The 13,754-nt window shown below is 38.0% G+C and overlaps 1 protein-coding gene across 1 annotated transcript in view; it reads right to left on the bottom strand.

Annotated features, from left to right (window-relative positions):
* trim71 (tripartite motif containing 71, E3 ubiquitin protein ligase) overlaps positions 1-12,925 on the bottom strand; it is a 34,868-nt gene extending 21,943 nt beyond the window's left edge. Inside the window, exon 1 of the mRNA XM_067401117.1 lies at positions 11,370-12,925. Coding sequence (XP_067257218.1) covers positions 11,370-12,089 — 720 coding nt within the window. The 5' untranslated portion in view covers positions 12,090-12,925. The remainder of the gene's footprint in view (positions 1-11,369) is intronic.
* Positions 12,926-13,754: the final 829 nt, after the last annotated feature.

Below are 13,754 nucleotides of genomic sequence, written 5' to 3'. Positions count from 1 at the left end.
ATGTTTACCCATGGTAGATCTGTTTGACAGAACAACTGCCATCATACCAAAATATACTAAAAAGTAAAAGCAGATGCATGTGACAATATCAATTTCAAGATTTCAAATTATAACCACATTTCCTATCTAAATATTATTATATAAATTATCTACACAAGCATTAAATCTAGAATGACAGGCGCTGGTAGGTTTAAAGTCAAGGGTAAAGGGCAAAGCTTTGTTTAAAGACCACAGAGGACCACACTAATTTAAGCACTATGAAGTAACCGTCAGGCAAACTTAAACTGCCCTCTGCTTCCTAATTTTTTTTTTTTTTTCTGGGAAGTCACACATCCCCTTTGAGGTTCTCTCTCTTCCCAAAACACACATGGACAAAATTCTCTCTCTCCACACAGAACCACATGGCCCTCCACCCTTCTACCCGCTGTGGGAGGTGTCTGCCCATTTAAATGACCTTATTGGCTGCTCAAGAGGGGCAAAAACAAAATCAGCTGGGCCTCTGGCACATTGGATTCCAGAGTGCACGTGTGCGAGTGTTTTAGTGAAGCGTGAATGAGTTTGTACAGACATGCTGTGCAGGTGGCTGAGGTTTGGTCTGGTTTCACTAAATGGAGATTTATTTCCTTTGCACTTTTAATTGCCCAACTAAGAGAGGCTGGTACAACGGTATATGATATTAGCTTTGACTGGGTCAACAGTTACCCGTAACCTCACATATAAACTAAATAATGGAAGCATAGTATCAGGAATAGTGGTTACGCTACAATAGCATTGCAATTGTATTATATCAATGAGATCATATTTTAAGTGACAGGCCTCAATCCTTTGATGCTGGCCTTTCCACTTGCTTGGGTTTTAAGAGTGTAAGCATTAAACTGCAAATAACTGACTTGCTAGCAGCTCATCTCCAAAATAAAACTGATCTGAACAGTGGGTCTCATTCACTAAGAATGCGTACACAGATTTGTGTTACAAAAACAAAAAAAATCTGCATATGAACAGAGAGTCTGAATAAAAGGCGTGTATTGCGTTTGAACTGGTTTTGAGGATGGCTTAGGTTCATGATGCGGTCTGTTCCTGTCACGTTTGTCAGCTCAGTGACAAAACTGTCAAGTCACATCCTGCTCCTCTCCAGCCGGTGTTGCTGGCAGATGGACCATGGCAGAAAGCGGCTGAGGATATAGTTGGGCCATTTGACACTGCGGCATCCGACTGCAGGTTTGCTGTAACATTAACTGATTATTACAGCAAATGGCCTGAGGTCTTCTTTACTCACACTGTCACTATGAATTCTGTGGTTTCGTTTTGTTTCGTCTTCAGCCAGCATGGAACTCCATTGAGTATTGTTACTGATAATGGTGTTTACGTCAGCTGCATTTGCGGCTTTTCTGGAAGGAACATTCATCACCATTGTTCCTCTACTACCCGGCAGCTAATGGTGCTGTAGAAAGGTTAAACCGCGTGCTCAAACATACCGTCCAAATGGCCATCTAGCAACATCAGCCATGGAAACCTGTGGTAACTGATTTCTTGGAGGTGTACCGTGCCACTCCACATGCTGCGAATGCTACTTCACCCTTTCAGCTCCTCTATGGCAGGCAAGGAGGTCTATTTTGCCAGATGACGTGACAGTTCGGCCAATGATTATGCGGCTGCAACACAAAATGATGAGTGGGGTGATGCTGAGAACTGTGGGAGCGAAGGGATGTTGGTGATGTGATTGTTAATGAGACACCTGGGCACCACTCTGGCCCTTTTCTTCCATGGCTGTTGGCCCTGCCTCACTTGTCACAAAAATTTATTTCTCGAGTTTACTTTATTTTGAAGTAATAAGTTTCCTCAAATGTTTTAAGTATTCTGAAATTGGGTTTTACAGTGCAAGAATTGTAGTTTGAGTAAATCTGCAAATTCCTCCATTAACGGTAGCTGCCTTTGTAATAATCCTCTGATATGTGCAAGTGAAAATCGCAGTGCAGCATAAATGATCAATTTATTAGGCAGCATCATAGCAAAAGTGTTTTTCTTCCTGTTTTCTTCCATAAATTGCATGGTATAGGACATATGCATGCTCCGGCCTGGAACATTAAGTGCAATGTGAGTGCAGGCCAGCGGGGGCGGGGGGACAATCATGCATGGGCTCAGTTCAAGGCAACCGTGCCTAGTAAGAGTACACCCTTAGTTTGGAATGCTTCCAATCTCACAGCATTTCCATGCACAACAACTCCGGCTGAGAGCACTGCTCACACACTTATAACACTAGACCTAAAACTGATTTTCAGAAGCGTAATTGGTTAAATGACTGTCACTTAGATCTGATGTGCTGTTCTGGATCCGATGTGTGGATGTGTTTGCAGTTTCGATGTAACTCTGATGTTCTTAAAAAAAAAAAAAAAAAAAAAGGGGGTGGGGGGGGTGGGCAAATGTGCTCCTGAGTGAATTGTATTGTTGACTACTATTTTGAAACAGGAGGTCTGAACTGTTGAAGTGTTGTTTAATGAGAAAACCAGATTGAACTTTTATAAAATCAATATCACATTTGCACTCTTGCTATTCAAGACAACACCACTTGTGTGATATTGCGCTAGTTACTCATGTGATATTACTTAACTGTATCATGATATAAATATTTGCCCAGATATCTTGAATAGTAGGGGCATTATAACTGCAATCTATAGGCTACAGCACGCAGTGAGTTGTTGCACTGCTTCATGATCATCACCAATCAACTTTATGAAATGAATGACGAGCTATGTGGGTCAGATCTCTGTATAGGCGCCTCAGTTCAACCGGCAGCGCATCCCGATCATCTCAAAAATTGTAAATCGAGGTTAAATGTTAAATTAATCAAGGTTTTGATTTTAAGCCATAATCGTCCAGCCCTATTTTTTATTTATATATATATATATATATATATATGTATAAATGTTCTCCCTATGGCAGTATGCTGACCATTAGATATGAAGTTAGTTCTGTACCCACAAAGAATTAAAAAAAAAGACCCATCACTATCTCAAAAAATAGTCTGCATACCATACCGGCTTCTTTGATGAGCTGCCAGAGGTTTCTTATATAAAATTATGAAAGTGCTTCCATGTGGCATTGCTGTATGTATTCTATAGAAATGGGGAAAAGAAACTCCATCTGGATCGCCGCCTAACCCCTCGAAGCTCATGCAAGCACACACATATCAAAGCAGACCTGCTTTCCACATACACCAGTTGAAATGTCAGAGGTGAAGGGTGAACAGCTGTAATGATGAAGTCAGACTTGGACAGGGCTTAAATTGCTTGCATTAGAATACACCACTGTCCACTGCCACACGCTACTGTATTTCAGGATGGCATTTCCAGCATCTCCATGAATGAAGCAGTAAATTCAGTGAGCTCACGTACATGCTAACATCACTTCAGGCTCATAAAATTCAACTGCTGTCCAATGGATGGACTGGCCATGACACCAAAAGGTCTGTTTGTTGTCTCAATGTAACAAATGGCCTGCAACATAACTCTTAATAAAAATCTTGCTGTTTAAGCCTTGAGATAAAACAACTGAAGTCTAGACGTCGACGAAGTGGGACGTCTGGTAAAATTTGCTGTGGAGTGTTTTGACTGGTGGAATTACTAAAAGTTTCCACTGTGGGTCCTACTGAGTGCACTCCCTTTCTCCATCCTGACTGGCTACATCTGTCTTTCTTCCTCTAACAGCATTAAATGTTCAGACATATGTTGCTCTTTCACTGCATCCTGCTTTACAGCTCTGGGCAGAGCCTCTGGCCAGACACTTTTAAAATGCTTTCAAGAAAGGCTTGGGGGAGGATGGAACGTAGTATGCCATGTTAAAACCATGTGTGAAGCTCTTTCTCTTAAAGATGCTTTTTATAAAACTGTACAGACTAGTGTGTTTTTGAGTACAAATGGGGAAATATTTAGAGGAAGTCTTATACATGGCTAGACGTTGTATCAGTGAGGGATCTACTGCATAATGTGCTCACATTCCTCTTAAAGGTTGCCTCAAAAAACCCATTCTGCAAACTCTTAACCCCTGAAAGACTCTCTTGCATATGGTTTGCGTCTTGGTTCCTGAGTTCAGTTTGTTTTAAGTGTGGACCACCAGATTCTATAGCAAAGAAATGAGATGACTGCCCGATGGCCCGGGGCCAGCATGAACTATGTTCGGGACAGTAGAGGGAACGGTCACTTGCCCGATCGGGACAGTGCTGTAGGGTGTGCGATATATATCGTCTATGTCTATGATATCGTAATTGTTGATTTAACGATCTGAAATTATCGAGTATGTCCCACACTTTATAAAAACCAAACAAAAAAACACACCCATTGAGTGCACGCATGCACTACATGATGTAGTCTAGTAGGTTAGACTAGTGCGCATGCATATATGGTGTACGCTTTCACTGCGTGATTTATTAAAATGCCTTTAGAATGCACCAGAATTCAAGAAAGGGGCAAAAAAACTCCCAAGTATATTGTTTATATTTAAATAATTTAATATAGTTAACCAGTATTACACAGCGCCATTTTTTCTCCAAATATCAACAATTACAAATGTGATATTGATTTTATACAGCGTACAGTTTAATGAACAAGAACTTAATATCAAGTGACTTACATTTTAGACACCAAATCGCCTGTTTTACTCTATTTCGCTTATGAATATAGTTCCAAACAAAGAATCTCAATGACTCGCTCATTAGTAGGGACTTGCTGCCACCTACTGGCGGGTTTAATTTCAGGTTTACAGTGTCTTCGTTTTTAAAATAATTTCAATTTAACGTTTTTTATTTTCAACATTTCAAAACATTATTTATGCATCTGTAACTGCTCTTGACTGATTAATAAAGTTTAATCTATAGTAGTTATATTATATATCCATTATATAGTTATAGATATTACAATTTCTGTACCTGAAAATCTCGTTTAAACCTACATGAAAAACTTGAAAAGCATTGATTATTTCATTTATATGTTTGTTCTGTTGTATTCATTTGTGCTAGTACTCTTAATTTGATTATGTATTACTATTTTATCACTTGCTATTTATTTATCTAAAAATATTTAAAATTTAAGTGAGTTAATCTAGTAGCTTTTGGTGTCATAACCTTATTTATTAAAGGTTACATGCATCAAAAACAACGAAAACAATAACTTGGCTTATTTTATAGGCCCATTTTCTTTTCTGTTACTTTTCTGTTATTTTGGCGGGGCAAGTAAAAAAACTGAACCATTGGCCCAACCGAGCCAGTAGAAAAAAATCCTTAGCGTTGAGCCCTGGAGATGAGTTCAAATGAAAATGGCTAAAACAAAGAGTCACAAGGTAATGGAGTTCCTAAGACAGGAATTAAACACTCAATGTGTTCTAGATCAGTGCAATAAAACATTGAAGGGTTACTTATGGGCCTTTCTGGATCACAGTTTAATTTGGTCAAATTTACAGCTGAGAGACTGTCATAATTTGTGTAAAAACTAATATTGGTCATTTTTCCATTGCCTTTGCCAAAAAAATTCGTATTACCATCAACGTTAAAAATAACTGTGCTGCTTAAACCATGATACATTCCCTTTATGAATAGAAAGGAAACAGAAATTTGATCTGTTGTTTTACAGAAACTTCACTGTCACTTTTGATCAATTTAATGCATCCTTGCTGAAAAAAAGTATTGAAGTCTTAAAATCTTTGGGTGCCTTCACATTAGCACTTTTGGTGCGTACCCGGGTTCGACTGACGTCAGAGTTCAGCACGTTTGGATGATGTGAACACTTTTCTGAGTCCGCTTAAAAAGGGTGGTCTGGGCCTGGTCTGGGATGAAAGCAAACGTACCAAATTGCGGAAGTGAACTGCTATTAATGCCGTATTATTTGATAAAAATGTGTAGCTGTAGTGTAGCTCATCTCATTTCTGCTCGCCTTCGGCGTTCTACATTCACGGCAGATAGACGCAAGTGCCGTTATGAACAAAACCAACAGTTCAAAAACAAAAATATAAAAGTAATTATGCATTTTCTCCTGCGCCGTCATTAGGAAGCAACGGAGTAAACAGCTGCTGGTTTGATGACGCAAACGAACCGCGGGTCGGACCCAAATAATATAATATGAGCACAGTCCGGTGGGGGTAGGGGGAGGGGGGAGCAATCGAACCAATCATCAATCAGCTCTCAGCATAGGCCAAAAGAAAGGATGATCACATATTATGGAAACATGGATGATATCCAGCCAATTAATCCTTCCATCCTTAGCTCCAGTAACTCTGTGTTGGGAACTAAACTAAAGGCAAAGGAATCTGCATTCATGTCACAAAAATGATGGATAGTTCACATAGGAGAGCAGGGAAGGGGTTGGTCTCTATGGTACTTCACTGACCCAACTAATCCCACATAGAATCAATTTTGGCTGTTTGGGATGACCCCTAACCTAAAGCCTTAAGCAAAAGAAGACAACAAGCTTTTAGATATTATGCTTTCCCATGCTTCGCCACTAAGAGCAGGCAATCAACATATGGCACAAACTAATTACTATTCTGAACATCCTATGATTTAAAGTTAGCATGCCATGCTCAACTGAATTCCATTCATAAAGCCTCAATTTTCACCATGACACCGAGAAAATGTCAGTATTTCAGCACCCAGTTCACACAAAAATAAAGTTTCAGAGTGCAAATGACAAGCGGCTTCTCTCAAATGCTTTCACATCAGCGACAACTCGAGATCTATCAGTGACGCCCAACTACGACTCTGGGCGGTGTTCAAAACCCCTCCACTCACATAGCTTTTCATTGATTTACATTAACAACAATGTGACTTCCTGACATACTGACTTCATCCTAAGGTGACAGATGGTGTACAGTGTGTTTTTCAGTAATAAGTTTGTGGCATGAATAAAGTCTAAGCTTTCTATACAGATCACACTTTTTATTTCCATTTTGTTTTTTCACCTAAACACCTAAAATCAAACTCAGCGACTAAAATCAAACTCAGTGCACTTTTTTTTTATTTTAATACCTATACGATGTCAGAGCCGTGATGTGATGCTTCTCGTCTGATGTGCGAACAGATCCCTATGAGACGAGGCCATTTTTTTTAATGGATGTCAATGAGGAGAGGCTTCGAGACGCTGAATTCTGTACGCTGACTTTCGTAAGGAAACTGATCACTTTATGAAATGACAGTCTGTCCAGATTTTCAATGCGTTTACCAATAAATATTCACTTTGTAGCTATATTCAGAAATTACAATGACATTTTTTTTATATTTTTATAAGAAAAGTATAAGAAATTTTTTTATAACCATTTTATTTTACGTGGTATCCGCAAATAACGACTGACTGTTTCAGTTTCAGATTTAATACAAATATTTAAATATTTTAATCTGGCTTATTTCTGATATTTTTGTTTTGGCTAGTTAAAAGTTCTGTATGGCCACAATGTGATTTAATTTAGTAGCCAAATTGGCTGGTGAGTGAAAACATTCATTTAAACCTTGAAAAAGAACTTTAACTGGCATTTAATTATTGGGTCATAGTTTTCAATGGAAAAAAAAAAAAACATCAATGAAATGCAAATTAAAAATATGTTCTTACAATTTACATATTTTGTTCATTTTTGCTACTTAAACAGCTTTTATCTGATTGAGATGAATGGGATATGCTGACAGCTTTCCCCAGGTATATTAGACCTTGTTGATGTAAACAGTCATTTATGCCTTAAGTGAATGTAAACGAGTAAGACAAAAAAGAAAAGATGTGAAAAATATTGCATCAGGGCATTAGGCTTGCAGTGTAAACGCATCCTAATAGACCAGTCCTTTACGCAACAAAAGGAGTCGATAGTGCAAACTGTGGACAGTGCATGAATAATGCAAAGGCAATTACTTTCAAACAAAGAGATGGACACCATTAGTCCTTCCATTAATTAAAGAGGAGAACATGAGGATTTTAGGCCAGGTTTCAGCATATTCAGGCTTATGAGCACAAAATGTTTCACATCTGCAGACTTACGATACAAAAATAATAATAAGCCTTCATATTTCATTGTTTAAATGGGTCTAAGTAAAGGAGCAGATGTCATGATGGCTGAAAGCGCTGTTGAATGCAAAACCTAAATCGCTTTAGGAGGAGGATGGGGTTGGTTGTTACTCACCAGCCTCATGCGCTTACACACACTACTGTTTGACCTTTCACCAGGAGGATTGCTTCACCTCTAACATACACACACAGAAACAGGAATGTAAAAAGCTTCTAATGGCCAGTTCAGTTCACTCCAACCAAACCAACCAGACAGAGATGCAGACAATGATTAAGAATCCCACTGGTCTCCCAGGTGACTTCTGGGAACTGATGTCATAGCATTCCATAGACACAGCCTCAGAGCATGAGCTTCCTGTTTCCCCCCTACTGGAGGTTTAACTCCACTCTCTATAGAAATCATTTCATATTGATTCACTATATACACATGCGCACACACACACACACTTCTTAGTTCCTCTCCCATAAACACAGCACATATGCGTCTAAGAAGCCAACAACACGACGCATAATTTATAGCTTAAATCTCAATTTTCCAATTCAATAATTTATACTGGGAGAAAATATTGCTGGAAAATATGGCCTTGTCCACCGAGATCACTTCATGCTCAGTAGGCTACCGAGATGCCACTAAATTATGTCATGTTATTAATCATAAGTTAGGCAGTAAATCACAGTTAATTTGTTCATAATGTCAGAAGAACATGAATAAGCTATGCTGTTTACGACAGTAGCTGTGGAAAACATAAGGGCTCAGCGAAACCAGAGTCCTGCTGTGTGGATGCGGATATGAAGGCTGATGGACGGGGTGGTGTGTTTCAGTGCAGTGCATTGTGGACTATATGTGAGGTAAGCAGGATGAGCGCTCACAGCTGATGCCACCAGCATACAGACATTAACAAAAAGAAAATATTGATTGTTGAATTAAATTACACTAAAAAAGAAAAGTTGTAAATATAACAGACTGTTTTTTGATTGTAACGCGAGTTGTGATATCAGCTTCATTGATTATAAAGGAACTGCTCTTTGCTCGCTTTCTGTAAATAACCCATTCACAATTTGAATCAAGTTTTATTTTTCATACTGCAAAAATTTCAGAAGAGACAACCGCATTAAAATTTGCAGTGCAAGTGCAATAGACCTGCCACCTGATTTGTTACCCATAATGCGTTTCTGTTTTTCATTTTATTACTAACTAATTATATATATATATATTTTTTTTTTTTTTTTTTTTTTAATATACACCCACACATATTTAGCCTATGTAAATGAATATACTTTAATTTGAGATAATTTAGATCAGAAACTAACTTTAGCAATAATAAATATAATAGCATGTATTAATAATTTAAATTTATAATGATTGTGTTTTATTACATAAAATATATGCATGCTTTATGATCACTAAACGCCTTAATTGAAAACGCCACAAAAAGGTATTTTAAAATTTCAGAATTCAAATGAGTAGGTTTCTCGCTGTATTATTGTTGGCAACACTAGAACTCTACTAGATAAACAATCAGGATTCTCTAGGCCTGTGTGAAGTACAGTGCAAAGGCCACAGGTAAAAACACAGTGAGAATTTATATATGCCTGTGACGTTCATGCAGCACTGGGCAACAACACTGCTCTAAGAGAACAGCATGTCCCAGATAAAGACCTGGAGAATAAAAACACCTATGAAACAGCAGTGAGAGCTCTCACATCAGTCTAGAAAACATGTGGACGCCTGAAGCTATACTATACTCAGCTGCTCTCCATATAGCTTTGGAATGCATAACACTGGTAAGAAATATATAGTGCATCATGACAGGGAGATCAAACTCTGAAAGACTAAGACAGACATGAAAAAGGCCTGTTATTTAAAACCCTCAAGCAGATGCATGGTCAGGAATGCTTGAAATAACACAAGCAGTTTTTAAAAACAGATATGTACCATTTGAATTGACACAAGTGGAGATGATCAGTTTTTTGAAGTGATATTCACAATTGTGTACTTCAATACCATTAGGACCCATGGTTTGCATAAATAAAGTTAATTATAGGTAACTTACAGCTAATCAGTCAAGTTAGAAATACACATTTTATGCTAAACATCCAAATCAACCCTAGACACATACATTTGAAACCCTTTAGCTCAGAAAAGAACTGCATAAATAAATGTAACAGCATGAATTAATCTTTTAAATTAATAATTTTAAATAATTTGAATTCATGATTGTTTTTTATTATTGTAATCTAATTACATATTGAAAAAAATATGAGATTACACAAAATTAATTAATTAAATATACATACATACACATATACATATATATATATATATATATATATATATAATATGTGTATATATATAAATGTATATATAGACATACATTATATATAATGTAATATATGTGTGTGTGTGTGTATATTAGGGCTGTCAAACGATTAATCATGATTAATCGCATGCAAAATAAAAGTTTGAGTTTGCATAATATATGTGTGAGTACTGTGTGTAATTAATATGCATATATAAATACACACAAGATAATGTATATATTTAAGAGAAATGTTATGTACAAATTATATGTATTTATATATAATATAAATTATATAAAAATATAAATACATATACTTGTAAATATTTCTCAAATATATACATGAATGTTTGTATTTATATGTACATAATAATTACACACAGTACACCCACATATATTAGGCAAACTTAAACTTTTAGTTTGTATGCGATTAATCGTTTGACAAACCTAGCGTGTGTGTGTGTATATATATATATATATATATATATATATATATATATATATATATATATATATACTTAAAGCTGATTTAAATTAAATTAATTTCTGCATACTGGAAAACGATACAATTTTTAGTGGTTAAAAAAAAAAAAATGGCTGATCTATATAATCTCTATTTTCAGTTTTCAGCATGAAATTTTAGCAACAAGCTCCACAAATCAGGCTTGTAACCACCAAAGAAATTTTAGATGACATATCCCCCCAGATTAGTGGTCAACCAACATAGGTTTTTTTTTTTTTTTTTTTTTTATAAATGGTCCCCTAAATCTTGAATAAATCCTTGACCACAAAGCTGTGCATCAATGACCTTTTTTGCCGTTTTGACGGTTATTAATTTAAGCAGATTAGCATTTTATCCAAAGAACTTACTACATTTGCAGTGACTATGTGAAAACATCAGTGATGGTTCTTAGTCCAACCCTTGTGAGGTTCGAACCCACAACATTCAGTGAGCAGCTCAGATCTTTAACCACTAGACGAAATGATTAGAACATACGGTGAACAAATATAAAGAATCAATGTAGATCAAACTCACCGCGTTATCATGTTGCTGGCAGAATTCCATCCTCTCCTGGAAAACATTCAGCATGGAGAAGCTGTTATGGAAGGACTGGGAGATGTTGACCGGGGTGTTGGAGTTGTTGGTGCGGTTGGCCAGGTGAAAGCTCTCCAGCAGCCCCTCGATGAAGTGGTCTTTGGTGAGTCGGACCCTCTGGTGGGCCCGCACGCAGTTGTCGCACAGGTACTCCTGGCAGTCCAGGCAGTGGGAGGTAGCGGGGTTGCCCTCGTCACACGAGCTGCACTGAGGGTCTGAGAGCTGCTGGGGTCTCAAAAGACCACCGTGATGGACCACCGATGAAGACCGACCGTTCTTGCCCTGTTCCTCAGCAGAGACCACCACATCCAGCAGGTTGCTGAAGAGAAAGTTGGAGGAGGGCAGCGAGTCCACGCCTGATTCCGACAAAGACACTTTTTGGTCGCATGTGGGGCATCTGAGCTTCAGAGGGTCACCGGGGCTCCGGTGGCCCTCCAGGCACTGCCTGCAGAAGGCGTGCAGACAGGGCAGGACGTGCAGTCTCCTGGTGGATGAGGTAGATGAGGAGTTGGAGGTCTGGGAGGACGAGGAGGAGGTAGATGAATTGGAGGAGATCGGAGCAGAGCAGCCGCACAGCTCCTTGCACAGCGGACATGTTTGCAGGTCGGAGTCTGGGAAAGACGCCATTTGCGCAGAGGACCACAGAATAACTTCACACATAAAGACGGGTTAAGACACACGAAGGCTGCCGAAATGGTTCCCTGATCAATTCAAGCAAGTAATGCGGATCATAGACTGGACATGCTGTACTGTGCGCTACATTCAACGACACTTGATATATACATTCCCGTTTAATAAGTTTAGGTCGAATTGGGCTCTCTGGTTTTGTTGTTACCGATATTAATTCGCAGAACAAACTCTAAACGCAACTTCTCGAGTGCACTTTAACCATTTGGAAAGCAAGTGTCATTTTGAGGCCTTATAATCCCTCGTTGTGGGGCATTAACATTGTTGCGAAACATGAAATCCGCTGCGAGGTCCCTGCTCCGATCCTCCCCCACCGCCGCATGACGAGAGGGGCCAAACACGCTCGATACAGTGTCAGTTTTTGCCTTTCCAAACACAAATATGTCCGTTTTCCATGAACGCGCTTTAGTCTACCATCTGCGCGTCACTATTCTCAATTCGCACTTGCGCGAGCCGCAATTAAATAATTCAAAGTATGTCCCATGTAGCTCGTTAGCAGCACGCAGCGCCCCTCAAGATCCTGTTACTGTGGTGAGGCTGAAAAAGCCCCTTTAACTTCTCTCAGTTCGCTTACAGTAACAGTTTGGCGAAGGGAATGAAGTAACCATTCAACGTTTCGTTTCCACTCGTTCCTGAGGTTTCAACTGCCCATGTTCGTCTCGCGTCTACAGCGCAAAACAAACGCTCTCCACGCGTGCCGCTTCAATCCGCATTCATTTTCTTTGGGAATGACGCTCGCGCGTACGGCAAATCTACAGCGCGTGACCATCAAGAGAACGCGTCCATACTAAAAAAGCCTTGAGCGCACTTCCGCCTGAGAACACTCTGGGGGGGGCGGGGCGTATGTTGCGAGGGGGCGGGGTTGGCATGGCATTGACTAATAATATAGTATATATTCAGTGACCAAAAAGATAGATTTTTTTTTAATGGGCAGCAGAATACCTGCTCATTTTATTTAGGATTTATCCTGTAGTGTTTTTTGTTTGTTTGTTTATTTGTTTTTTTACAGAAGAGATTTTGTTTTTGTACATGGATCCTTGTGTCTTTTGCTGTAGGTTTATGTATCTGCGCATGCGGAAAAACACAGACCAGTTAACAACAGAAAGACCAAAACTTTTTTCTTTTTTTTTCTTGTTTTTTCATTTAGCTATATTTGTCAAGGCAACATATGCGTATTTAATTTTAATTTAGTTTAACGATATGAGCTACTAAAAAATAGGCCTAATTGAAATCTTTAGATACATATTATTAAAAAGGCAACCCTATGGGGGAATCCGATCCCATAGCAACCAATAAAAATGACAATAAACACAACAAATGTTTCATTAAAACTATAGTCTAATAGTTTCTCAACAATATTAAAAAATGGTTGATCTGAAGGCTAAAATAAATTTTATTTTCTTATTTTCCATATTTCACATATATATATATATATATATATATATATATATATATATATATATATATATATATATATATATATATATATATATATATATAGATAAAAATCTTTTTTGTTTAAATAAAGCAATGATTCATGATTTTCAGCTCCATTTTGAGGCAAAATAGACATTATAATATACAAATATAAAAGGATAATGTTATTTAAAGTTTTATTTATGTTTATTTTATCAACAT

Source organism: Chanodichthys erythropterus, chromosome 2, assembly GCF_024489055.1.
Source record: "Chanodichthys erythropterus isolate Z2021 chromosome 2, ASM2448905v1, whole genome shotgun sequence".
NCBI lineage: Eukaryota > Metazoa > Chordata > Actinopteri > Cypriniformes > Xenocyprididae > Chanodichthys > Chanodichthys erythropterus.
Note: the sequence above shows the minus strand (reverse complement) of the source record. Positions and strands in the feature narration are given on the sequence as shown.